This window comes from Plectropomus leopardus, chromosome 20 (assembly GCF_026936395.1).
Source record: "Plectropomus leopardus strain MGB_pleo_1.0 chromosome 20, ASM2693639v1, whole genome shotgun sequence".
NCBI lineage: Eukaryota > Metazoa > Chordata > Actinopteri > Perciformes > Serranidae > Plectropomus > Plectropomus leopardus.
The window spans coordinates 28,383,272-28,410,388 of NC_142195.1; the positions used below are offsets into that span (position 1 = coordinate 28,383,272).

Consider the following 27,117-nt stretch of genomic DNA (forward strand, 5'->3'; position numbering starts at 1 on the left):
CCTTAATTGTTTTGAAGGGGGAAGTGAGATAAAGATCCACGTGACCAACGAACATTCCCAGTCAACCCTCAGCACCCATTCGAGCAAGAAGAGCCAGCCCTCCATGTACGAGCAGCTGCGGGACATCTCCATCGATAACATCTGCAGGTGAACACACACACACACACACACACACACACGCACACAAGTATCAACACAGCCTTCACTTTTCAATCTCTCCTCCTGTGTTCAGGTGCCTGAAAGCCGGACTGACGATGGATAACGTCATTGTGGAAGCTTTTCTCGCCAGTCTGTCGAATCGTCTCTACATCTACCAGGAGAATGATAAGTGAGTCAGGTGTCATGTCATACTGATGATAATAAAGTTTTTTTGGAGTGTATTTACAGATGTTTGCCTCTCTTCTTTAGGGACGCTCACCTGATCCCAGACCACACCATCAGGGCTTTGGGACACATCGCGGTGGCCTTACGGGACACCCCCAGAGTCATGGAGCCAATCCTCCAGATCCTCCAGCAGAAGTTCTGTCAGCCTCCGTCGCAGCTCGACGTCCTCATCATAGACCAGCTCGGCTGCATGGTCATTACAGGCAATGTGAGTATTTGTGAGTGCGAGTAACTGAATTGCTCTGTTTATCATTATTCTATGTTTTTGAGTGTCTAAAGGAGCTTGAAAACTCGCACAACTTTGCAAGCGCGTCAGAACTTGTGACCACTGGTGGTGGTTTTTCGCCTCTGGTGTGAGAAAATATATAAATAGCGCCACCTAGAAATTTTCAACCAAGCAGCCCCCATAGTACATTTCACCCAGAGGTGAAAATTAGGATGCTCATTTAACATCCCAAGAGTTTAAAAAACACAACAGGAAGTCTGAAATTTTAAATACATTTTTCTTCGAGCACAGTGCATGGAAGTGGGGTCCCTTTCATTCCTATGAGAGCTGCTCTGTAGTGCATGAAGCAAAAAAAGCTCTATTTCAGCTGTATCAAAGCACCTGGATCTTCTGAAGTACAGGGCCCATGAGGCTTGCACACTTGAGACTTTCAGCGGCTGAGTGTGCCCGAGCGGCTAACTTCCACTGGCAGAGTGACTGACTTCGGGTTTAGTGCTTCGCTTTCTTTAATGGCGATAAAATAATTTAATCTTGCGGCTCTTTTAGACTTTTCAAATGTTATCAAACCTGATGGCTTGAATCTAGATAGTAAAATGAGTAAAACGAGGATTTTGAGTCTCACAAAAAATTATCCACTTATTTACAGACATCTCTTTCCCGATATAAGCCAATCAGAAAAAGTCTTTCTGGGCTCATTTGCATCCAAAACGGACCTGAAAGGAGTAATTCCACTTTTGGCCATTATGTAAAATTAACCTCAGAGCCTGGCGCTGATCCTGGGGTCTTGGCTCAGTGATCTGCTATCACAGAAATGCACAGCTCTTTGGTTTATGTAAAAACTGTTATTTTCAACCACTGTAAATACTTGTTTTTGAGCATATCTAATGCTGTATTTTTTCCTTTCATCTTAGCAATACATCTACCAGGAGGTGTGGAATCTGTTCCAGCAGATCAGCGTGAAAGCCAGCTCCATGATCTACTCCACCAAAGACTACAAGGACCACGGATACAGGTGACACAGATACAGCTGTCGGGGTTCATGAGAAAGTGGGAGAACACGCTCGTTATTACTCACAGTGTGTCATGAGAGTGAAGTGAATGTGTCCTCTGCCGTGTGCAGACACTGCTCCTTGGCGGTGATAAATGCTCTGGGGAACATCGCGGCGAACCTCCAGGCTGAGCAGATGGTCGACGAGCTGCTCGTCAACCTGCTGGAGCTTTTCGTGCAGCTGGGTTTGGAAGGGAAGAGAGCGAGTGAGAGAGCCTCAGACAAAGGCCCGGCTCTGAAGGTACACACACACACACACACACACACACTTTCACAAACACAGTAGCAAAGAGGCTGCAGTGTCAACACGCAGGGAGAAGCTCCAAAAAAGAAGCAGCCCAGCAAAAACGTTGACCCTGACTCAACCTTAGCTGCATCATAAGCAGCCAATGAAAAGCACGCAGGTGTATATTCCAGCTAGAATATCTTGAAATATGTTTTATTATTTCCCAAAGTGCAAAAATGAAGTAACCCATCTCCTCTCCTCCTTTGTCTCTCCAGGCATCGAGCAGTGCTGGAAACCTCGGTGTCCTAATTCCTGTTATTGCAGTGGTGAGTGTTCTGGATATTTGTAGCTTTTTTTATTTATTTTTTGTGACGTTTACAAAGTCAGCATCAAAAATACAGAACTTGTTTCCCCAGTGTATACAATTATAATGCCTGTTTGATGCAGATATAGTACATTAAGCAGGATAATTGCATATCTTTTCTTCCCTCTACTTTCGTTTCTTTTTTCCTCTTTGTGTTTTTTTAAAAGAAAATGATGATGTCCTACAGGTACAACATTTTAAATGCTCTCCAGGGTGATATCTACTGCATACCATAATAATCACAGAGCAATATTCTCTGTTGTCTTCTTCTGCTGTTAGCTGACTAAGAGGTTGCCACCAATTAAGGAAGCCAAGCCGCGTCTGCAGAAGCTCTTCAGGGACTTTTGGCTGTACTCTGTCGTCATGGGGTTTGCTGTGGAAGGCTCAGGTACAGTTTGTCCAAAACATCTAACGCTGAATTAGGCAATTCGATTTTTACTTAATTTAAATATGATCTAGTCCAAGGACACTCAGCTTGCTTTGCTCTGGGGCCAATTTTGCAAAAATGACAGGAGGGCAGAAGCGCTAAACATCCCCAAGCAGCCCCCAAACAGGATTTTTGAACATATCTAAGATTTGAGAAGGTTTCTCAGATTTTAGGACATTTGAATGATTTTAAGACATTTCCAGGACGTCAGGATGTTTCAAAGGTTTTAAGAGGTTTCTAGGATTTTATGACATCTGGGAATTTTCACATTTCTAGGATTTTAGCATGTTTGTCTGATTTAGGCCATTTCTAAAATGTTAGGACATTTCTCAGATTTTAGGATGTTTCTAGGATTTTAGGACATTGGGGTCTTAGCTGGGACCTCTGTCTGGGGTGCAGGAGATCCTTTACTGGCATTTTTTTAATAAACAAGCTTTATTTTGATTCTTTTTTATGCACACTTTATGGATCCTAAAAGTACAAAAACAACTCCCAATGTGAATAACTTTATTTTTATGATGAATGAGAAAATGGTTGCGGGGCCACCTGGCACCCTGTCTGGCCCTCCAGCTGTGAACTGAGTATCAGTGATTTAATCTATCATACAGCTGTTTCTGTTAAAATCTTCAGGTCTGTGGCCAGAGGAGTGGTATGAGGGAGTTTGTGAGATTGCCACCAAATCACCGCTGCTCACGTTTCCCAGCGGGGAACCTTTACGCTCAGAGCTGCAGTACAACTCTGCGCTGAAGAACGACACCGTCACTCCGGTATGAGAGCGCTCACACACGTGCACAGACACGCTCACATAAGGAAGACACTTCTTCATGGTTTGTTGTCGTGTTTCAGGCGGAGCTGAATGATCTGCGGAGCACCATCATCAACCTGCTGGATCCTCCTCCTGAGGTGGCTGCTCTCATCAACAAGCTGGACTTTGCCATGTCCACATATCTGCTGTCTGTTTACAGATTGGAGTACATGAGGTAAACCAACATGTCAACATAGTATAGACTGGCTTATGTGCATGTTCACCGATTCTGATTTTAATATATAATTTTGTTCGATCTTTATCGTTTAGGATGCTACGTGCTCTGGACTCGGACCGTTTCCAGGTCATGTTTCGGTACTTTGAAGACAGAGCGATACAGAAGGATAAATCCGGTAAGCAGAAGCAAAAAAAAGACATAAAACTTGTTGTATTACTTGTTTTTTATATGCATTAATTTTTTATATATTCTTTTCAGGAATGATGCAGTGTGTGATTGCTGTTAGCGACAAGGTTTTTGAGGTCTTTCTGCATATGATGGCTGAAAAAGTAAGTTTTTCACTCATATCCTGTTTAGAGTGTGTTTTGATCCCGAGTGCATTTGTCCTTGTGTAGTGAAGGATTGCACAAATGTTTTATGCCTGCAACATTCAAACAATAAGGCACATTTGAAAACTGCCTCTTCTACATTATGTATGGTAAGGTAGGCGAGGGGTGTAAAAAATTAATACATGTCGCCTCCACAGCTGATTTATCACTGCAGCAGAGAAGACTGTGTCAGAGATGTAACATTTGGGAAAAGCACCACCGTTTATTAAAGAAAGTGAAATGGTGATAATTTGTTATAATATATATACAGACTGTTCTCCTGCAATTCCAAAAGTGTCTTGTTTTCAGTAATATTCAGCAGCAGAAAACATTTTTTACACTCCAACATCTGTAATCTTAGTAAATAACATAGACTGTATAAAATACCTCGTAAATTAAAAAATTGCAATTTTTTTCTCCCTGGCACTTATTTGCAGGCTTAGCACATACCACGATTGTATCTTAATTATAGTTAATGCAATTCATTTTATTACTTTATTTAAGTAATTTTGCATTTATATAAACATACACAGACATGAAAAAAATGTTTTTTTAAAAAAAGCCTAACTCAAAATGGGCGCACTAAAAAGTGCATAGCAATGAAATCAGGTGTATTACAAACATTAAAATTTAGGATAGAGGAGAAAAAAATAATTAAACTGGCTGATAGTTAATAAATAAATAATTTAATTAAAATAAAACAAATTTTAATTAATATAGATATAGCTTGTTGATACATTTTAAAAAGGGATCCAATGCCTAAACATGAATTACAATAGCAATACGCTAAATAAGAAAAACATCAGTCTGGTAGCATGTAATATCAGAGATGCCCATCAGAGAGAATCTGCAACTACTTTGAAACTCTATCAGTTGTTTAATCAGTTTGTCTTGTAAAATGTATGAAACATTTCATTTTCTAGTTTCCCAAATGTGAAGATTTGCTGCTTTTCTCTGTTTAGTGTATAGTAACCTAAACTTTGGACTGTTGTCAGAAGCAAAACATGACATTTGGTGACATTACTTTGGATATAAAAGATGGGCATATTGCGCCACTTTTGAACATTTCAAGGGCCAAATGATTTACAGATTAATATAGAAAATAGTCAGATGTTCATTTCAGTCTTAATCTTAACAAATTTCAGCCCAAAACCAAAGCCCATGAGGAGGAGCTGGAACGTCACGCTCAGTTCCTGTTGGTCAACTTCAACCACATCCACAAGAGGATCCGCAGAGTGGCCGACAAATATTTGTCCGGCCTGGCCGAAACGTGAGAGTGCATCTTTACACATACTCTGTCACTCAGAATAGTGCACAGGCTCTTTTATAAACTGTTTAAAACAGGTTAGTGTCAGCAGTCATTTTTCTCTCTCCTCAGTTTCCCCCACTTGTTGTGGAGCGGTCGTGTGCTGAGGACGATGCTGGACATCCTGCAGACGCTGTCCCTCTCACTCAGTGCAGTAAGTGATTACAAATGTGGACTCCTCAGTGGTGTAACATTTATCTCTTAGTCTGTTTTCATACTAAACAGATGTGTTTACCATGGCATTGAAAGTGATGTTTACACTGCAATTTCAGGACATTCATAAAGACCAACCTTATTACGACATCCCAGACACGCCGTACAGAATCACTGTCCCAGATACATACGAAGCCAGAGAGGTAAAATTTTACTCATCTCATGCAGTACTCAGCATTACATACTGTCTTTTCAAAAATGTCTCCATCTGTAATTAGTCTAAAATGATCAAACACATATGGTATCTTAAATTGTAGAGCATCGTGAAGGATTTTGCTGCTCGTTGTGGGGAGATCCTTAAAGAGGCGATGAAGTGGGCGCCATCTGTCACCAAATCACACCTCCAGGTAACATTTCTTTTTGAAACTCTGAGTTTTATAAAATTAGTATGCAACATGTGGCAAAATGTTATATATATATATATTTGCTGGTTTCATGCTTCTTAAAAGTGCAAATTTGATGCTTTTCTTTGTCATGCATGATAATGAACTGAATAGCTTTGGATTTTTTGACTGTTTAGGTATAAAACACGCTTCAACTGTGTACTTCATGTTTTTTTGTTTTTGTTTTTTTCCAGGAGTATCTGAACAAACATCAGAACTGGGTGTCGGGTCTCTCCCAGCACACCGGCCTGGCCATGGCCACAGAGAGCATCCTGCACTTTGCTGGTTACAACAGACAGAGCACCACACTGGGGGTAGGTCACAAACTGACTCTTCATATACTAATGTTTATTAATGCTGCAAAAGTCACTGCTTAGTGTCAGGAACAAAAGTGGCTCAAGAATGGAGCTTTGTGGGACACCACATACCTCAGCCACTCTTTTATCATTTATGACCATCGGCAATGATTTTAAGTTTAGATTAATTTGCACAAACAATTGTGATAAACTTCCAGAATATTTATAGCAAGAAAACAGTGCACGCAGAGCTGCTTTCAAAAACGCATTTGTTACTTAATTTTTGATTTTGACATTTTATATTCTTTCTGCCTAATAATGATTGATATGCTTTCTGCTGCAGTCCACCCAGCTGACGGAGAGGCCAGCCTGTGTGAAGAAGGACTACTCCAACTTCATGGCCTCTCTAAACCTCCGAAACAGATATGCTGGAGAGGTAAAATCACCAAAACGCACCCAATATTACGGCTATGTGTTATCATTCATACATGGAAAATAAAAGAACAGCTAGAGCTGTCTGGCTGGTGTCGAAAATTACTTCAGTTTACTGTAATGCAGCCACACTCGACATAACGTAGCTGTAACAGGCGTTAATGTGAGGGTTTTTTTACCATTATGTACAATTCTTCATTGTGTCTCTATGTTCTGCTTCTCTCTTCATGTATGCATAGAGCTAGAATTTGATATGTTTGAAAAACGGCAGGTAAGTGGGGCAGGAAAAAAAAGTATTTTGGGTCGTTGAAAATCTAATGGGAACCCTGTAATGCAGCAAGATCTCACGAACATTAAATCTGTCTTTGTAAATAAAATACTTTTATACTTCTGCTTCTCCTGCTCACATCTTTTCTCTTCTGTCTGAAGGTATCAGGAATGATCCACTTCGCCCAGGCGGTCCGAGGACAGTCTGATCTGAGCCGGCTGATGATCAAGCAGATGGGGGAGGCTTTAGAGTCCGCGCAGCCCGAAGCCTTCACCGAGGCCATGTTCAAACTGGCCGCCCTGCTCATCAACACCAAAGGTTTCCCTTTCTCCCTGTGATGTTGACTCAATTGTTAAGTTTTAGATTAAATTCAGGGCTCTGTTTATTCGGCTGTATTCAGACGCAGATGTTGAAAAATGGCCAGAAAACAATATTTATAATCACTATATTTTGATTTCAAAATTATGTTAAAGAAAAATAATGCTGCACATTTTAAAAATAAATTTTTCCCACTCACCGCAGCAGCCGTGGATTTGATTCCGGCCTCGGCCCTTTGCTGCATGTCATCCCCTCGCTCTCTCTCCCCACACTTAGTCTGTCCTTTCAGTTGAAGGCTTAAAAGCCCAAAAAATTATCTAAGATAAATTAAAAAAATGTCAGCAATTTTTGGGTGATTTTCTTGTTTATTTTTGTTTTTTACTTTCCTTTCTTTTTTCTCTTTTTTGCTTATTTTCAGGTATTTTTCTTGTAATTTCTTTTACTAATTTCTTGCAATTTTTTTGACAATGTTGTTAAGTTGCTTGTTGCCTTCTCCCTGTGTATTTAAAAGAAACTGATTTGCTCAGGTCTCAGAGGGTTAAAATGCTCTGGATTTGTGATCTGACAGCTACTTTCTCTTGTCTCCAGACTGCGATCCTCAGCTCCTGCATCACCTCTGCTGGTCTCCTCTCAAGATGTTTACAGCTCACGGCATGGAAACGGCCATCGCCTGCTGGGAGTGGCTGCTGGCAGCTCGTGTCGGAGTGGAAGTACCGGTACATACATGTTTGTTATTTTTTCTCAATTATTTTGTGTCCTTGTTGTTTTTTATGCACACTGTCAGTCTCCTCTTTTGGCTGCCTAGTTTATGCGAGAGATGGCGGGAGCGTGGCAGATGACCGTGGAGCTGAAGATGGGCCTGTTCTCGGACGCTCAGGTGGAGGCCGATCCTCTGGCTGCGTCGGAAGAGAGCCAGCCGATACCCTGCCCTCCAGACGTTACCCCGCACCAGATATGGATCGAGGTCAGACAAACGGCACTCTGCTTTTCTCATTCCTGCATGCTCTCATCAATATTTTCCTCCACTTACTGCCTCTCATGTATTTCTCTAGTTTCTAGTCCAGAGGTTTGAGATAGCAAAGTATTCCAGCGCAGATCAAGTGGAGATCTTCGGCAGTTTGCTGCAGCGCTCGCTGTCTCTGAACGTCGGCGGGGCTAAGAGTAGCCTCAACCGCCACGTAGCTGCCATTGGACCTCGTTTCAGGTACACACAAAGCCTAAAGATGATGCATGGTGTGTGTTATTATCTCTATGCTCACTTTTCTTGTGCTGCTTTCAGACACCTTTCACAATAATTTAAATCTTGGAGCAAAGAGTGAAAGAGTGCGAATTATTTCAAAAGGCAATCAGCAAAAATCTGGCTCAAAGATGCAGATTTGTTTTAAAAAGAAACATTTTGTGATGCAGATGTTTTTATAGCAATGAAATGTCTCTGTGCTGCAGGCTGCTGACTCTGGGTCTGGCTCTGCTCCACTCTGACGTCCTCACCAATTCAACTGTAAGAAACGTGCTCCGAGAGAAGATCTACTCCACAGCCTTTGATTACTTCAGGTACTTGCACACACTCACATTTCGGCGTTGAAGCAAATATTTTCATGCAGTCATTAAATGAATTTAAATGTATTACTTTTTTTATAGTCCAGTAAAGTCCAGTCCAGTAAAAATTTTAATTAAAAAACTATAAATAGAAATAAAAGTTCCTCCCATGCAGACAATTTTTTTGCATATATTGCAGACTGTCCTCCCTGGTGTTGGTCGGGTATAACACGCACACTTTTTCATCTATTAATTTTATTGGCAATCTTTAAAATAAAATGCCAATACAGATAATCGGCAAAATGCCAAATATAAAAATCAGTCAGGCTGGTAATCTGTCGACCCCGAAACACCTTTAAAAAAACATGATTAGAAAGAGAAATCAACCAACTCTGTTCTGTTGATGATCTAACTCCCCCGCATCTGTTCCTCCAGCGTGTCTCCAAAATTTCCCACCCAAGGCGACAAGCACCTGCGCGAGGACATCAGCATCATAATCCGTTTCTACGCCAGCATCCTGTCCGACAAGAAGTACCTGGCCGCGTGCCACTTGGTCCCACCTGGTGAGCTTGGTACTACCCCAGCCCCGAGCACGCTCTCTGCCGGGATATTTGGATCGCTTATCGTGTCCAGCACTACTCCGATTTCTATCTTAAGTAAGCCTAAAGCGGTGGAGCTCGGACTGCACTGCAGCAGGGGCATGCTTTTACGCGGGTCAAATTTGACGCTGTTTGTCCTCACAGTGCTGCTGATAGATTCTGGTATCTATCTGTAAAACAAACCCACCTTTTTATAGCTTTTTTTCCTCATCCTAATTCCTCTTTTTTTCATACACTTTCTCCCCTTTTTCCTTCTTCTGTTTGACTTCTCATACTTTCACAAACTGTTTTCGGTCTGTAAGCAGCTGTGAGGAAAAGCGCAAATTTGTCGCCCGCGTCAAGACGCATGATTCTTCATCATGTCAGCCCCACCCGTCTGCCCCTCTCCACGATTGATCAGCTCCAAAAGAAGAAACTACAAGTCAAAAATGTTTTTTCTTCCATCCCAGAAAGTCCTCTCCTCTTCATCCCCGACGCCCCGAGAAAAGACATGGTCTCATTCTCATACACATCGAAGCGCTTCAGGTAGACGAGTCCTCTGACTGCTGATCCTGGATCAGATTAATCGCCCCCCCCCCCTCGCCCTCGCGCATTAACAAGACCAAATAACACCTGACCCAGTATCAGTGGTTCAAGGCAGGTTCTACCTACATGTGAATCCTGCTGGTTTTCCCGCGGGCTGTAACGGTACTCAGGGGTCCGTTTGGTACAGCAAAAAATAACAAAAGCACACAGGTAAGGACACATGCTGCGTCGTTTTAGCACCTGAAAAAACTAAATCAGCAGCTGGATGTCCATTTTGTGCCATCTTTTAAGGGCGTGGAGGCAGGTTTCACTTTACTTTGCTAGAGGACCAAAACCAGCACCATATCATAGCCTACTTACCCAAAATCCCAATTTTGTTGCTTATCTTCTTCCAGACGTTTTTTAAAGTGTGTATTAAGTCTAAAATGTCCTCCATGTGACAAATGTAATGGATATCCCTGCACTATCAGCTTCTCCTCTGTATTTATCATGGACTGATATTTTTGGAAGAAGGAAAAGATATTTGTCAGCTGTTAATTAGTTGCCCTCTGATAACTTTGGTCAGCTATTTTCATTATAAAGCTAAGAAACATTTCAGACACTTCTGTATCACAGTGAACAAATACAGAACAAACACCTTCCCCGAAAGACAATATAGAATTATATAAAATTAAACTTGTGTGTTAAGATGAGTATTTCTGTTAGTTCAATCTTGGCAATCTTAAAATTGCAATTAAAACCCCGGGCTGTCATTTGCTTAAAAACAGGCGTCTATATGGGGCAAGCTTTTGATTCCTGTTACGCAGAAGTTGCTTAGCAGTGATGGAAATGCAATGAAATTATTTGTTTAACCCTTTGAAATTGGACAAATTGCCCTTTTTTATTCATAAAAATTTGAATCAAGGTGATAAGCAACACAAGAAGAAATGACCCAGAAGTTGGCAAGAAATCTGTGAAAAGCACAAAAAAAATTATCTGAAAATTTGCCAAAAAGTCCAAACAAAAAAATACAAAGAAAAAAATGATCTAAACATGCTTAAAAAATATAATAATAATTTAATTTTAAATGTATAATTATGATAACTATGACTATAGTTCACTGAGCATTTTTCTGAGCTTTAAAAAAAAAAAGTTTTCTAATTTTCTACTAATCTTTTTTTTTGCGTTTTTCTTGTTTACAATGCCGATAATACGCTCTTTTTTGGTGCTCATATTGACAAAACTTTAAACTGTGATGTTTGTTTGCATGATATAAGCAGCTAACTAATTTGAACTATTCTTTAAAAATAAACTGCATGGTAACCATGGTAACCAGACCGAGCCTCTAATTGAGACAGGCCTTTATTTGTCAAAATGTGTTGCCACACTGAGCTAGTAAAAGAGCGTCTAATTTTATTTGAAGCTTGACGATATGTCAAATCATCCAAAACGCCGACACGTCACACTCGTCTGATACACAATCGCTCGCTTTTATTCATGTATTCGGTCATCTTGTGTTAATCTCAGCATGTGTTGCTAACGGCGCACAGCTTAAAATTTCCTGGCAGACCTCACACTTTTTAACTTTGGTTCCAGATTTTGTTTCTTATGTATATTCTGCGCGGGGGGCTGCGTGCGCTGAACTTTGACCCCTTGTTCCACGATGTTTCGGCACAAACCGTTACAGCCCCAGGTCTCCCTGCTTTGAACTGCATGACCATCACAACAGCAGAGGACTAACTGACGCATCATCTCGCTCTTCCGAAACTCCCTCATCATCGATCATTACTGTTATTAATGTTTATCGCTTTGTAGAAGTCAAAATGTTGACATTAGATGGCTTTATGTGTGGAAAAAAAAGCTTTTCTTCCAAATTTCTACACCAGTTTGCTGTGTTTCGGCCATACTGAGTCTCTTTGTATGTGAACAGATAATCAGGACTCGTCCCTGAACAGTCTGTCGGTGATGAACGCGGCCGACCTCAGGAGCAACATGGACTCCAGCGCTCGCTCCCAGCAGAGCGGGCAGGGATGGATCAACACCTACCCGCTGTCCAGCGGCATGTCCACCGCCTCCAAGAAATCAGGTACCGACTCATGAACTCCGGTCCTCGAAGGTTTTTATTTCCGTCACCTTCTAAACATTCTTACCTGTATGTTTGGGACTCTGCCTGTGTTTGTTTGTACATTAATCTTTTAACTTGGCAAAATTTGGACCTCAAATTAATGCTTTGAAACCTACAGACACCTTTCACAAATATTTAAATTTTTGTCTTGTTTTCTATTTGATATTTTGAAATCTATTTATTTTTAATTTTTTAATTTATATTTTAATTATTTATTTTTAATTAATTTGTCTTTCGTTTAAACATCACATTTAGTAACCAGAAACAGAGACTAAATAATTAAACCTCTGAAACCTGGAGTGCCATCACTGTTCTTGTGCTGCTTTCAGATCTATTTCAAAAGCATTTAACCATTTTGATTTGATTTCTTTCCAGAAAAACATGACGTGGGCTGCAAATTACAAGAAAGTAGTTGATTTAGAAAATTATTTTTAAAATAGCTAAGAGATTTTTTAGAGAACTATATTTAGAATTATCATAATTTCATATATTTTAAATTATTTTATAGAATTATCATAATTTTGAACGCACATTTTCAGGCAATTTACTTTTTGTATGCTTTTATTATTATAGTTTTTATTTATTTATTTTATATATTTTTTTATTTTCAGGTAATTTTCTTTTTCTTTTTACTTTTTTTCTTGCAAATTTCTGGGTTGTTTCCTTCTTAACATGATTTTGAAATAAATTTAGCCACTTTTCCTGGATTTCAGAGAGTAAAAAGCAGCACCTGCGCTGTGACTGATGATGTTTCACGAGAACACAAACAGAGATACAGATAAAAAACGCCTTAAAAATGTAAAGTTACTCAGTGGTTTGTCTTCATATCTCCTCCCCTCAAAGGCACGTCTAAGAAGAGTAACCGAGGCACGCAGCTGCACAAATACTACATGAAGCGCAGGACTCTGCTGCTGGCCTTACTGGTGAGTGCTGATAGTAAATTGTCATTTTTCTGTATTAAAGCCCCGATGCTCATTGTCACCTGCCCTTCACGCTCCGTGTTCTCTCCAGGCGAGCGAGATCGAGCGGCTGACGACGTGGTACAACCCGCTTTCCACTCAGGAACTGGCCATCGCCACGGAGCAGTCGGTGGAGACCAGCATCGCCAACTGGAGGTCCAAATACATCAGTCTGACTGAGAAACAGTGGAAGGACAACGTCAACCTGGCCTGGGGTATCGCACCTTACCTGGCCATGCAGCTCCCGACCAGGTCATCTCTCGCTCTTTCTCTCTCTGACCACAAATAAACAGTTTCTTCTTCCGGCAGGCTGTCGCTCTGATGAACTCTTAATGTCACAGAGAGTCAGAATATTCACTAATGCACATTTTGTACTCTTTTTTAACTTGTTTTTTTACTTAAATTGTATATATTAGCTAAAATTGTTTAACTAGGGCTTGTACATATGTACATTTAAAACTATAATTTTCTGTTTTTATTTATTTTTTTACATTTAATGTTTAATTTGTACATTAAGAGCAAAGCTGACCGGAGTCAAATTCCTTGTTTGTGTGAGCATACTTGGCCAATAAAGCTGATTCTGATTCTGATTTTAGTAACAGCCACTTAAATACCCTAATCTTCAGTTTATGTGATTATTTTTCACTCTTTGGTGTTTCAGGTTTAAGAATGACGCCATTGTTGCTGAGGTGACCCGGCTGGTGAGGCTGGATCCCGGAGCTGTCAGTGACGTACCCGAGGCCGTCAAGGTGAGATCGCTCAGTCGAGTGAAGCTCAACCAATTTTACTTTTCTTTGTTTCAAATGTCTTTTTATTCATTGACAATACTGAACAAAACAGTGACTGTACAAAGAAATATTTTTTACCACAAACAACATTTACCTGAATGACAACACATCTATCCCATCAAAACACAAGCAAACACATACACAGACCCTAAATTATCTAAGAAGAAAAAAATAAAATAAATAAAAGTTAAAATAAATAAATAAAATAAAATAATGCTAAAAAATAAATTAATAAAATAAATAAATAATAATAAAAATAATATAAATTAATTAAATAATATTAAATAAATATATTTATAGATATCTATACAGAAAAGACTAACAAATTTAACTTTTATGTTTGTGAATTAATGTTGTTTTTTTCTCCTCGTAGTTCCTGGTGACGTGGCACACCATCGATGCCGACTCTCCCGAGCTGAGCCACATCCTGTGCTGGGCTCCAGCAGACCCGCCCACCGGTCTGTCCTACTTCAGCAGCATGTACCCTCCTCATCCTCTCACCGCTCAGTACGGGGTTAAAGTGCTGCGCTCCTTTCCTCCAGTAAGTCTCACACTCAGAGTCAGAATCAGAGAATCAGAAATACTTTATTGATCCCTGTCTGTCGCTCTGATTAACAATTAATACAATTATATACAATCACGGGGGCCTCTCTTCCTCGCTCATGCTTGCAAAAAAAAGTCACACTCACAGGTCATTGTCGTACAGAAATACAACTTTGGGGAAAGTCACAGCTCTCCTAAAATTACATGTGTTTATTTCGTGTTTTAGGACGCCATCTTGTTCTACATTCCTCAGATTGTTCAGGCGCTCCGTTACGATAAGGTAAAACTGCTTCAACTTAATCAATAAACTGACAGAAATTAATCAGCAACTGTTTTGATTTAATCGTCCTTGATGACGCAGTTAAAAACTCTGCTCCTCTGTGCTGCTCAGATGGGTTATGTGAGGGAGTACATCCTGTGGGCGGCCCAGAAGTCTCAGCTTCTCGCCCACCAGTTCATCTGGAACATGAAGACCAACATCTTCATGGACGAGGAGGGACACCAGAAAGACCGTGAGTACCTGCCGAGAAAATTTAAGCCTGCAGATAAACTTGCTGTTTAACTTTGCATTCGCGTACACATTCGGCTACGTCATGAGCATTTTTGTGCGTATACGTGCCTTTACGTGACGCGTGTTAACGCACCTACACAGAAGAGTCAAAATCAGTGAAGTGAATTGGAAAAAACAAAAAACAAAAGGAGGATTTACTGAGGATTTTGCTTTTAACAGCAAAAAAGATGATACCGGCTTCCTGTCTAAAGCCGCAGCCCCCCAGTATAAACCTCTGGAGAGACGGGGCGAAAAGTGTGTTGATTATTATTTAAAAAATGACAGCAAAGTTACAGGTGAAAATGGACCGCTTTAATGAACAGTGGATTAATTTGGGCAATGCCAGAAATCTTTTTTTTCCCCCTCTATTTTGCCTTTGCTTTGTTTGCCTTGTTTGTTTACATTTATATACTTTATATACTTTGTATATTGACTTTTTTTTACCATAAATTCTATCGACTTTATTTTACTAAATACATTTTTATTTGCATTTTATTTATTTTTTCTTATGTATCTTTATGTTTATTATATTACATCCCTTTTTTCAGATTTTTATTATATTACATTGACTTTTTACAATGCATTATACAAGGGAAAAATCTTAATAGATGGATGCTTTTTGTTAACATATTCTGCGATCTATAATCTATAAAGGTATTTCTTAGTGTGACTGTTAAAAGGTTAATAGGTTAATGGGATATTTTTTTTTAGTAATGTGTAATTATACCATCCACCTCGTGGGAAAACCCTTATTAAGCCTGATTAAATCAAATGAAGTGGATGTAATCACATTATCTCCGCCTCATTAATCGGTGCAGCGGACATCGGGGACCTGTTGGAGCAGATGGTCGAGGAGATCACGGGCTCTCTGTTGGGTCCGGCCAAAGACTTCTACCAGCGAGAGTTTGAATTCTTCAACAAGATCACCAACGTGTCCGCCATTCTCAAGTAAATCCATCACTGAAAACTGTGCAAATCATCGTCAAACATTCGAGTATTTTCTTTAAATCTGAATTTTTAATGTTCCAGGCCGGTCCCAAAGGGAGAGGAGAGGAAAAGGGCCTGTCTCAAAGCTCTGTCGGATATCAAAGTCCAGCCAGGTAACGTGTTTTTCCACAGCGCGTGAAAAAAAAACGTTACTGAAGTTTGAAGTGATTTATGTGTCTCTTTTTGGCGTTTTTTAGGCTGTTACTTACCGAGTAACCCTGAAGCCATCGTGCTGGACATCGACTACAAGTCTGGAACGCCCATGCAGAGGTAAAACGGGAGATCCAGTATCATGACACATGATGTGTTAAAGGACTGAAGAAGTTTGAAAATCCAAAGATAATTTCAGTTTTTACAGTTTCTAGCAGAGAAAATGGTGTAATTTTGGGAATTTTTAAAGAAAACATTATGTGGGTTTGAAAGACCAAAATTACCAAAATATTATCTTCAAAAATTACTAAAATAAAAAATAAAAATCTGCCCAAATGTTGTCCTTAAAAATCGCAATCTGCTGAATGTTTTCTTTAAAAATAACCAAAAGAATAAATAAATTTTTTTTTTTTATTTATTTAAAAAAAAAATAATAATAATTTAAATTTTAAAAAAATTAAATACAGCCATTTAAAGTTGTATGCCCCTCCCCTAAGCAAAAAAAAACTCCCCAGTGCTTAAAAAAATATTTGACATGCCTCCCCCTTTTTCTCATAAATAATGAACAGTCCCTTACTTATATTTCAATAATTAGTCCTAGTCTTGTTCTGATTTCATTGTTGTTTTAAAATAATATATATTTTAAAAAGCTGTTATGTAGTAATGAAAAAGAACCAATAGTCAATAGTCAATAGTCGTTTTGGTGAATTTATGGAGTCATGGAAAAGTCCTGGAAATGTATGTATAAAATTGTGTTTGTATGCTGCAAATCTGTCTACGTTTACCTCACGGGAACGTGTTGCGTGTGCTCGCAGTGCTGCCAAGGCGCCGTACCTGGCCAAGTTCAAGGTGAAGCGCTGCGGGGTGAGTGAACTGGAGAGGGAGGGTCTCCGCTGCCCCTCGGACTCTCTGGAGGACGGAGAGGAGAATCCAGACGGCTCACGCCGGGTCTGCTGGCAGGCCGCCATCTTTAAAGTGGGAGACGACTGCAGACAGGTAACTTCACGTCTTTCAGCCCGCTGAGCTCGTCCTCTGAGACATTTATCGTGCCGTGATGCTGCGTTTCCTGTCTCTCTGCAGGATATGCTCGCTCTGCAGATCATTGGGCTCTTCAAGAATATTTTCCAGCTGGTGGGTTTGGATCTGTTTGTGTTCCCCTACAGAGTGGTGGCCACGGCACCCGGGGTGAGTCTGCGTGTCCCAGCACACACTCAAATCCTGTATCCTCTCACCTAAACCTCCTGTCTCTAAATATCACTATCGTCATGTCTATCACAATCATTGTGAGCATTTTTATAGTATATTTGATGTCAGAAATGAAAAAAATGTGAAATAATGTCAGTTTTTGCTTTTTTTATTCTCAAAAAGTAGTTTGGATTATACATATCTGATTTTATATAGTCAAGGGATTATGTTTGTTTAACTTTTGGTTTGAATTTATAATAAAAGATGTATGCAAGCATTGCTGTATAAGTAGATGAATTTTATTATTATTTTATTTGTATTATTACTTATTTGTTTTTAGTTTTTATTTATTTTTAATCTATAATGATGGTTTAAGTTTTTCCTTTTACCGAGGAAGATTTTGTTATATTCCAAATGACCAAAAAGTTGAAAAAAATAAAAAATAAAAGTGGTTTAAACATACGAGTGCTGCAAACTAGAGACGTTTTTAAAACCTCTCATCACTTGTGTGTTTGACCTGACTCATCCATGTTTTTTTTCATCCCCGTATCTCAAAAAATGACACCGGTAAATGTATCATTATTGATGTGAATGATGGCTGACGGCTGGTTCTTAACACAGACTTTTATTGTCATAATCAGGTATTTTATTAACAGATCCTCTTTCTTCCTCAGTGCGGCGTGATCGAGTGCATCCCCGACTGCAAATCTCGAGACCAACTCGGCAGACAGACGGACTTCGGGATGTACGATTACTTCCGCAACCAGTACGGAGATGAATCCACCCTCGCCTTCCAGAAGGTCGGAGACTTTGACCTCCTCCTTTATTAACTGGTCCACTGTAAACCCGCCTTGTGTTGTCCTCTGTAAATGTCTGAAAATACTGCCAGGACGGATGGAGATGTTGGGGCACAGATTGTGTCAGTGAGCGAGGATGAGTGTCGTCACATCTTTATACGAGCAGAATTTCACTGATTTATCGTTGTTTTTTCTCCTCTCCGCAGGCTCGGTATAACTTCATTCGCAGCATGGCCGCCTACAGCCTCCTGCTGTTCCTGCTGCAGATCAAAGACCGACACAACGGAAACATCATGCTGGACAGCAAGGGCCACCTCATCCACATCGGTATGATACACATACGGACTCTTTACTGAGGTCTGGACTAACTTATTGTTCTGGTCTCATCATTTTTAGATCCCTTTTAACCCTTTGAAACCTGAGATTTCTCTCAAAAACATGGGACAAAGGACATTAGCAACAAAAGAAGAAATTATATTATACAAAGATTTGCAAGAAATTTGTAAAAAAAAAAAAAAAAAAGTACAAGAAAATTAGCAGAAAATTAGTTTTTAAAATAATAATTCTGTAACATAAATATATATATTTTTCCCTAGCTTTGTCTTTTTTTTCTTAGTTTTTTTAGAATATAATTTTCTAAATCTATAAATCTCTTGCAATTTGGGGAACATCTGTTTCCAAGTTGTTCATTGCCTTATCATCACAGCACATAAATGTCTGAGCAATGAAAGACATTTTTGTTTTATTAAAAGAACATTACTAAAAGGACATAATAACAAATAAAATACATATTTGACATTCTCTTAATAAATACAACAAAGTAATAAATAATAAATATATGCATCATGTGATACAGCCTGAGTAATACGATAAACCCAAAAACTGATACACAGACGTAACAGAACAGTTCACCATTTTTCCCATGTATTTGAAAAAAATCGCACCAATTTGTTCAAGTTTTCAAAGGTTTAAATATTTGTGAAAGGAGAAAAGTGATGCCGCTCCAGGTTTAAAGGGTTAAATATTGTTTTCTGCAGACTTCGGCTTCATGTTTGAGAGCTCTCCCGGAGGAAACCTGGGCTGGGAGCCCGACATCAAGCTGACAGACGAGATGGTGATGATCATGGGAGGGAAGATGGAGGCTACGCCGTTCAAATGGTTCATGGAGATGTGCGTCAGAGGATATCTGGCCGTACGGTGAGAACATTTAAACTTGACTGTTTATCCTCCTCAGGCTTTGTTTCAGGTGAAAAAAGACAGAAAGCTGTTGGGTTTGAACTCTATATTCCACACAGAGAATTTTGCTGGGGTGTTTTTACTTTATTATTTATTTTTAAATTACATTTACATTAAAGTAATATACAAAATATGCAGTATATTAGCAAAAAAACCATCAAAATACATAAAAAAAACAACAAAATAACAAAAAAATTCCCATAGAGACAAAGATATTATTACTAAGGAACAAAAAAAAGCACAGTCATCATGATCATCAGCCTTTAAAACGGACTTAATGTTGACATTGTCTTTCACAGTCCTTAATTGTTCCCTGTCTCTCTACGATAACGCCCTCTAACCAAAAATAATCTCTCTAAAAACGAGAGAAAATTAGGAAACGATTTTCTGTAAGTTCAAAAATAAATCTCTTACCCAAAAAAATAACTGTATTTTAAACATTCAGTCAATCAGTTTCTTAATTCATCGAGTTTTATTGTTTATTCTTTTTCTTCTTCTGTGATCTGAAAGACCGTACATGGACGCAGTGGTTTCCTTGGTGACGCTCATGTTGGACACCGGACTGCCGTGCTTCAGAGGACAAACCATCAAACTCCTCAAGTAAGTCCAACAGTAGAGTGTAAAATATGAAACAACTTTTGTGTCCACGATACTGATTTATGTTGTAAACATAATTTCACAAACTGATGGTTTTTTTGGACAAATTCTACTTCTGTTCTACTTTGTAATGGAGGTTTGAAGTGTTTATGATTGATTTTGGCATTTTAGTGGACGTTCAGAGGCGAAAAAGTAAAACAAGGCAAGACAGGTTTGTTTTTAAAGCATATTTTGCACAAAAAGAGCTGTTTTTTACATCTGGTATTAATGTACATTAGTGATCAGAACCCAAGTGGACAGCAGAGACACGTCACTGTCCACATGTGTCTCCATTTGTGTTCATTTTGACAGCTGCTTAGGTCACATACACGAAACGAGGGAATTTCTCCAAATTTGGCACAAACGTCCACTTGAACTAAAGGCTGAACCGATTAGATTTTGGTGGTCAAAGGTCACTGTGACTTCGTCTGTCTCACTCTCATAAATACGATATCTCAAGAACACGGTGAGGGAAAATTTTCCAAATTTGGCACAAACGTTCAATTAGACTCAATGATTAATTGATTAGAATTTAATGGTCAGAGGCCATTTTGACAATGATATCTCAAAAACACCTTTAGAGATTTTTTTTCAAATTTGGCAAAAACGTCCACTTGGACTCAAGAATGAACTGATTATAAATTGGTGGTCAAAGGTCACTGTGACCTCGTCACGTGTTTTTGGCCGTAAATTGTGCCGATTGTATAAATCTTCTGTGCTGCCGCTGTTTTAGAATTTGTAGCTTCTTTGCAGCAATGTACATATTCGTCACGGCGACATTCGAGTCTGTGCACACGTTGATGTAAACTGTGACTCAACCTGACGAGTAACGAAGGCACTCGATCACGAGGCGGTAATTCTAGTTTTTGTTTTTGCTTTAATCAGAGGACGATTTAATCCTCAAATGAGTGAGAAAGAAGCAGCAGCGTTCATCATCAAAGTCATCCAAAGCTGTTTCCTCAGCAGCAGGTAAGAAAAATCACACCTCACACAATCTCTCACAGGTTTATCATTCGACATCACGAGAAGTTTTAACCCTTTAGGGCCCGCTTTAATATGAAACGCACTCGTATCGCTCTGCACGCAAAATGCCCTTTTCAAAATCAGGCTGTAAAAAATATTATACATTAATGTGATTTTCAACTTTAATTGAGTTGTTGAGTAACCAACATCAGCCCTAATCATACATAACAAATATCCACCCATTTTCAGAATTTTAACCCTTTAAATGCTATGATGCCAATATGTTTTTAGGTTTAAAACAAAACACATACACAAATGAATAATTTTCAATATACTACATGCTAATTAGATTATTTTTGGATGATCACAGTCTGGGATATGTCAGTGATTAGCAGCAATATTGATTGTGACAGGTCACCTAGTGGAAACAGCATGTATTTCCTCCATATGCCAAATATGGTCAAAATGACCTCATCAGGTGGAAAATAGTCAAAATGACAAATTCAGAGTCAAAAGCCCAGAATGACACCCAGAAATAATACAAGTCCTGTTTTTCTGCTTTGAAATGTCAGTTTGAATGGGTTTCAATGGAGCATTTTTTGCATTTAACAGTCTGAATGTAACTATTTAGTTTCCACAGTGTTTTAGACTTATTGTAGGAGCTGAGCTGGAAACTCACTGATTCAACAAAAATACACAATTTTGCCAAAATGTATGCATTACCACAGTGAAATTATAAAAAAAAAAACGTGTAATGAAAAGTGAAAAGTGAAAAGTAAAAGAATGAAAAGTTTATAAAATGCACCAAACAGTGTTCGATCTACTGTGCTAACACATTTTCATGAACTTGTTCCCGACAGGAGCAAAACGTACGACATGCTGCAGTATTACCAGAACCAAATTCCTTACTGAGACTTCTGCCGGACCTCCACTGTGACGTCCAACAGGAACGTCTCTACGAAAGCAATCCAAACCGTCGTTTCGATGGTTTTAATAAGACGGTGGGTGCGTTTTACACGCGTGTGTATCCCACTCTGAGACAACGACACGGCACTTTGATCCTAATATTCCACTTTTCCTCTGTAAGTTGTCGGGTTTTATAACGTACTTCTTAATTCTGAGTCTTAATTCTTTGTTTAACTTGAGAGTAAAGAACAACGTGAGACTTTTACCAAAAGAGGTATTCGAATCACCCTTTAAGTATTTCCTTCTTGATGCTGTTATTTGTTACGGACACTAACTGTCACACGAGAGGAAGATGGCCATAAAAGGAGCCATATTAACAGTGTTTGTCGAAGCAGCTCTTATCATCTTTATCATTTTGTCACGATGCTGTTTTCACTTTTATGCACTTTATAGATCTCAGTATTTCTTCGGCTTCACCTGCCTTTATGATCACAATCTTTAACGGAGATTAAAATAGCAGAAATGAGAGATTAACACAATCTGCAGTTTAACCCTCTGAGAGCAACATCACATTTCTTGTGCTGCTTTCAGACGCCTTTCACGAGTATTTAAACCCTTTGAACCCGGAGCAAACTGGTGCAGTTTCTTTCAGAAACAAGGAAAAAAGGCAATAATTTTTTGGTAAGAAATGTTCCATAAATTTAGAAGAAATTACTAGATTTAGAAAAGTATTTTTTAAAAATTAAGGGGAAAATTCTTGGAAAAAAAACAAGGAAAAATGCATTTATAATAATTACATATTTAAAATTTTGTTGCAGAATTATCTTATTTTTAAAGTAATTTTTCCAGGTCTTGTTTGCCTTTTTTTCTTTTTTTCCCCTCTTTTTTAAAAAATTAATTTAAGGTTTTTTGGGTTTTTTTTACATATTTTTAATAATTTCTTGCTAATTTTCGTGTCATTCTTTCTTTACTCATTGCCTGCTTCCCATGTGTTTGAATTAAACAAACCAATTTTCTCACGTTTCAAAGGGTTAATCAAATGATCAATCAAACTGCAGTATTTCTTATTTAGTCGAACATAAGCCGATAGATCACAAACCAATGCAGGAATCAATCAGCATTTAACCCAACTTTAGTTTTTAGGAATGTATTTAGGAAATAAAGCGTAAAGATGCTGTAGTATTTACTGTAAGATATTTACTGTAGAATCACACGGATCAATTATCACACGGTATTTCAGTGCGATTTATCCGTGAAAATTATATGTGTTGAAAATATTAATCAGAAGATTTTAATAACTGTGCTGCTTTGATGCTTATCCTCAGAGCCCGTCATGTCACATGTGCTCATGTCAGCTTTTACATTTTGAAAGGTTATTTAGAGGTTTTTTTCCACTCCGGGAACGTAACAACCGGTTCTGTGTGGTTAAAAAAAAAAAAAAGTCATTTTTGGCTCTACATCATTTCAAAAAACAAACAACTTTTTTATGTGCTGTTTCATAGGAATAAATAAAGTGGAAAAAATAGCCCTTTTTCTCTATAAAAACTGCTTTAAAAAGTTTTTTTGTTGTTTTTAAAGAAAACATGCCTTCCTAAACCAAGGGCATTCTTTCTTTAAAAATCACCAAAAAAAAGTACAAAATATTTTCTTGAAAAATTACCATAAAATTTTGGAACATTTTAAATTTTTTTTAAAGAAATCATAGCTTCCAAAGCTGTGGGGATGTTTTCTTTAAAAATGGCCAAACATTATTAAAAAAGGGGCCAAATTTTCTCTTTAAAAATGGCCCAAAATCTTTAAAGAAAGAAAAATGGCCAATTTGTTAAAGAACACATGCCTCCCAAAGCTGCAGGCATCTTTTAAAAATTATTACAGAAAGAAAAAATGCCACATTTTTGGGCAAAAAAATTTTTAAAAAAAAAAAAGTGACTTTTTTTTTTTTTTTTTTTTTTAAAGAAAGCATGCCTTCCAAAACTGTGGGCATGTTTCTTTAAAAATGGCTCAAAAATTTTAAAAGAAAAAAAAAGCACCCAAAACTTTTTCAAGAAAAAATAACGGCCAAAATTTTGTAAAGAAAACACGACTTCTAAAGCGGCTGGCATGTTTTCTTTAAAAATCGCGGGAAAAAATAAAATAAAATAATTGACGAAAGAATTATTATTTATTATATATATATATATATATATATATATATAATTAATTATTTTTTTCTTCAAAAATGGCCCAAAAAAATTAAAGAAAGAAAAAATAATTTAGAAAACATACCTTAATGTCTGGAATCTCTCCCAAATCACTGCTAAGCTAAGAGTCCTTTCTAAAAAAATTTAGGCTTATTCAACCCCCAATCAGAGCTCGGTGGAGGCTCCAGTGGAAATAAAAAAGCAGAACCTGTGATAAAAACTCGTTATGTTCCTGTGGTGGAAAAAGCCTGTAGAAACGGGTTAAAACAGCACACGGCGTGGAGCGGGAGCTCGCCATCCGCTCGGCGTCACACAGACTTTTGTCCCGTCTAATAAAACGTGTCAGAAATATGTCTGCAGACCCTTTACAGCCGCTGTGACCCTGTTTGGAAACATTCCTCTGTGAATATGAGACTACCGAACCTTTTCGTTTGTCTGAATTTGCTTGTACTGATGCAGATGATGATTACACCTAAAAAGCCATTTTCTCCTACCCTTAGGTAGAAACACGACTGTAGTAATACTTGACAAAAAAGACTAACTTTATGCAATATATTCGTGTATATTGATGCTGTATTTGTGCGTTGTGTTCAGCAGATGAACTCGCTGTAATCCTGCCACCCCGACCCTCGTGCGAGAAGTGTTTTTCTGTTGCAGCTCTGACTTTCCGTCGTTACATAATTCGGTATATTTAACACGAGTTCTTGTGTCGTGGCTCCCGTGGAGAGACTTGAAGGGCCGCCGCCGCTGTGATCGGCTCTTCACGGAGCCCTTTTTAATGTAGTGGATTTATTCAGTTGCTGTATTTGAAACGAGTTAGTCACCGCTGTTGTCGGCTGTAATCTGTCAGTCAGATATGTGACGTGTTGAGTATATATAAACACGTGTGTGTGTGTGTGTGTGTGTGTGTGTGTGTGTGTGTGTTTGTATTTGCTCAGTTCGTGGCAGCATCATTGCCGGATCAGATGAGATCACGTCTTTGTTCTGATAACGTGTGAAAAATTCTTATTTCCAGATTAAATGTGTGAACATTTCACCAGATTCAGGTTTCTGAGGGTTTCTGTTGCCTCTTTCTTGATGTTTTCTTGTTGCCCCTTTGTTGTTGTTTGTTGCCTCGTTTTTTCTTTGCATCTTGTGTCTTCTTGCCCCTTTCTGGTCATTTCTGTTGCCCCTTTTGTTTTTTGTTGCCTCTCATTTTCTTTTGTTGCATGTCTTCTTTTTCTTGTTGCAAGTTTTTGTTTTTTGTTGCCTCTTGTTTTTCCTTGTTGCCCCTTTGTTGTCTCATTCTTGTCCTTTCTCATTGCCCTTTTTTTGTTCCATCTCTTGATTTTTTTTTTGCCTCATTTTTTCTTGTTTCTTGTTGCCCCATCTTGTCATTTTTCATTGCCCCTTGTTTGTTTGGGTTTTTTTTTTTGCTTTGTTTTTTTGTTACATCTGCTTCTTGGTTTTTTGTTGTCCCTTTTTGATGTTTCTTCTTGCCCCTTTTTTTGTTTTTGTCGCTTATTTGTTGAGTCTTCTTGCCCCTTTCTTGTAATTTCTGTTGCCCCTTTGGTTTTTGTTTTTTGTTGCCTCTCATTTTCCTTTGTTTCATGTCTTCTTTTTCTTGTTGCCAGTTTTTGTTTTTTGTTGCCTCTTATTTTCTCTTGTTGCTCCTTTGTTGTTGTCTCATTCTTGTCCTTTCTCATTGCCCTTTTTTTCTGTTGCTCCTTTGTTGTTTTTTTGCCTCATTTTTTCCTGTTGCATGTCCTCTTTTTCTTGTTGCCCCTTGTTTGTTTTTTGTTGCTTTGTTTTTTCTTGTTACATCTGTTTCTTGTTGCTCATTGCTTGTTGTTTTTTTTTTTTGTTCCTTTGTTGTTTCTTCTTGCCCCTTTTTTTGTTTTTGGTGCTTATTTGTTGTTTCTTTTTGCCCCTTTCTTGTTGTTTTTTGTTACTCCATCCCGTTTTTGTTGCCCCTTTCTTGTTTCTTGTTTAACTGCCTCTGCGTTGGCCATAGCCGTTGCCGGGTGTTTATGTTTCCCGGTTCTCCATCAATCACTGAAGCTCTGTAAAAGCATGTTTTACCTCCAGAGTGCCATCCGGTACTCAGCGATAAACACGACAGATAATCAGTGGTGGAGGAAGTATTCAAATGTATTATCCGAGTAAAAGTACAGACATGTTTTCAGCTATGTGACGATGCATTTTCCAGCTGATCCACGAGGGTTTTTAATGACTTTATTTATCCTAAAGAGGAGAATATTCTCAACTCATAAAGGAAGACGTCAGCCGCCATCATCGCTCAACAGCTGCTCTCGTTTTATTTTGTGTTTCAGTCAAATCGGCTCCACTTGTTCCATACAGCTGCTGCTCCTTATAGAAAATGGCTTTTATTTTGCATTTCATGGCTTTGAAATGCAAATTCAACTCTTTTTTGTGTCTTTTCAGTCACTGAATGTGGGTATGAAAAGCACAGCAAGGATGCATTTATTGGTAATTTAAAACAGATTATAAATAGTCTGAACAGCAGCGTATGTACGATGTCAAACAGTCAGCAGGTGACTTCATGCAGGCGGATAAAGACTGTAGCCTCCGGGCACGGCCGCCGCTCAATTATGTACAGTCCTGAGTGCAATCATGACAATAGGTCACTATAATTATCAGACTGAATGATGCTTCACACACTGACGCTTGAATGTGCAGATAAATGTTGTCTCTGTTATATGTAAAACATATGCCATTTGAACCGGGTTATTTCTACTTGTTGCCACTGTGTTTCTATTTGTGAGCAATAAAATAAAATAATTCATGAAATGAGTGGGAGAAAGAAAACAGTAAGGGATCGCTGCTGCAATAAAGAAAGCTGTCACCTTATTTTATTATAGTATCAAACAGTTGATTTCTATTCAAACAAGGAAATTACCTCAGTTCTGTTCAGATTTAACAGATTTTTGACTTTGCAAAATGATAATTTGCAAACAGTTAGATGCAGGATGGTGGAGAAAAAAATGGACTGGAGAAAAGTTTATTAAATATAGTTAAAAAGAAATTTTGTAAATTTCATCTTTAAAAAATACAAAAATTAAATTAAAACTATTCTAATATTAATGGTATAAGTGGTCAAAATATTGTTTTGGTTTTTTTTACTTTTATTTATTTTGATTTAATTTGTTTCTTTGTTAAATATGGTGCGTGCGTGCGTGCGTGCATGCGTGCGTGCGCTTGTGTGTGTGTGAACTTTTGTGAATTGCATCA

The 27,117-nt window shown here is 38.4% G+C and overlaps 1 protein-coding gene across 2 annotated transcripts in view; it reads left to right on the forward strand.

Moving 5' to 3' along the window:
- The window catches only part of pi4kaa (phosphatidylinositol 4-kinase, catalytic, alpha a), a 34,260-nt gene extending 9,333 nt beyond the window's left edge, over positions 1-24,927 (forward strand). The window contains exons 14-54 of one of the 2 annotated variants that reach the window (XM_088071082.1): positions 18-147; positions 233-328; positions 409-592; positions 1,522-1,622; positions 1,731-1,899; positions 2,160-2,210; positions 2,528-2,636; positions 3,306-3,442; positions 3,522-3,655; positions 3,751-3,833; positions 3,917-3,987; positions 5,172-5,296; positions 5,405-5,486; positions 5,605-5,688; positions 5,803-5,892; positions 6,123-6,242; positions 6,568-6,660; positions 7,086-7,242; positions 7,831-7,958; positions 8,048-8,206; positions 8,295-8,446; positions 8,686-8,793; positions 9,214-9,434; positions 11,812-11,967; positions 12,850-12,929; positions 13,018-13,217; positions 13,627-13,714; positions 14,127-14,294; positions 14,523-14,576; positions 14,688-14,808; positions 15,665-15,794; positions 15,876-15,946; positions 16,031-16,103; positions 16,799-16,979; positions 17,064-17,168; positions 17,843-17,968; positions 18,172-18,292; positions 19,003-19,162; positions 19,712-19,801; positions 20,723-20,806; positions 21,661-24,927. In XM_088071082.1, the coding sequence (XP_087927208.1) occupies positions 18-147; positions 233-328; positions 409-592; positions 1,522-1,622; positions 1,731-1,899; positions 2,160-2,210; positions 2,528-2,636; positions 3,306-3,442; positions 3,522-3,655; positions 3,751-3,833; positions 3,917-3,987; positions 5,172-5,296; positions 5,405-5,486; positions 5,605-5,688; positions 5,803-5,892; positions 6,123-6,242; positions 6,568-6,660; positions 7,086-7,242; positions 7,831-7,958; positions 8,048-8,206; positions 8,295-8,446; positions 8,686-8,793; positions 9,214-9,434; positions 11,812-11,967; positions 12,850-12,929; positions 13,018-13,217; positions 13,627-13,714; positions 14,127-14,294; positions 14,523-14,576; positions 14,688-14,808; positions 15,665-15,794; positions 15,876-15,946; positions 16,031-16,103; positions 16,799-16,979; positions 17,064-17,168; positions 17,843-17,968; positions 18,172-18,292; positions 19,003-19,162; positions 19,712-19,801; positions 20,723-20,806; positions 21,661-21,712 (4,844 nt within the window). In that variant the 3' untranslated portion in view covers positions 21,713-24,927. The remainder of the gene's footprint in view (positions 1-17; positions 148-232; positions 329-408; positions 593-1,521; positions 1,623-1,730; positions 1,900-2,159; positions 2,211-2,527; positions 2,637-3,305; positions 3,443-3,521; positions 3,656-3,750; positions 3,834-3,916; positions 3,988-5,171; positions 5,297-5,404; positions 5,487-5,604; positions 5,689-5,802; positions 5,893-6,122; positions 6,243-6,567; positions 6,661-7,085; positions 7,243-7,830; positions 7,959-8,047; positions 8,207-8,294; positions 8,447-8,685; positions 8,794-9,213; positions 9,435-11,811; positions 11,968-12,849; positions 12,930-13,017; positions 13,218-13,626; positions 13,715-14,126; positions 14,295-14,522; positions 14,577-14,687; positions 14,809-15,664; positions 15,795-15,875; positions 15,947-16,030; positions 16,104-16,798; positions 16,980-17,063; positions 17,169-17,842; positions 17,969-18,171; positions 18,293-19,002; positions 19,163-19,711; positions 19,802-20,722; positions 20,807-21,660) is intronic. The other variant, XM_088071083.1, reaches the window with a different exon arrangement.
- Positions 24,928-27,117: the final 2,190 nt, after the last annotated feature.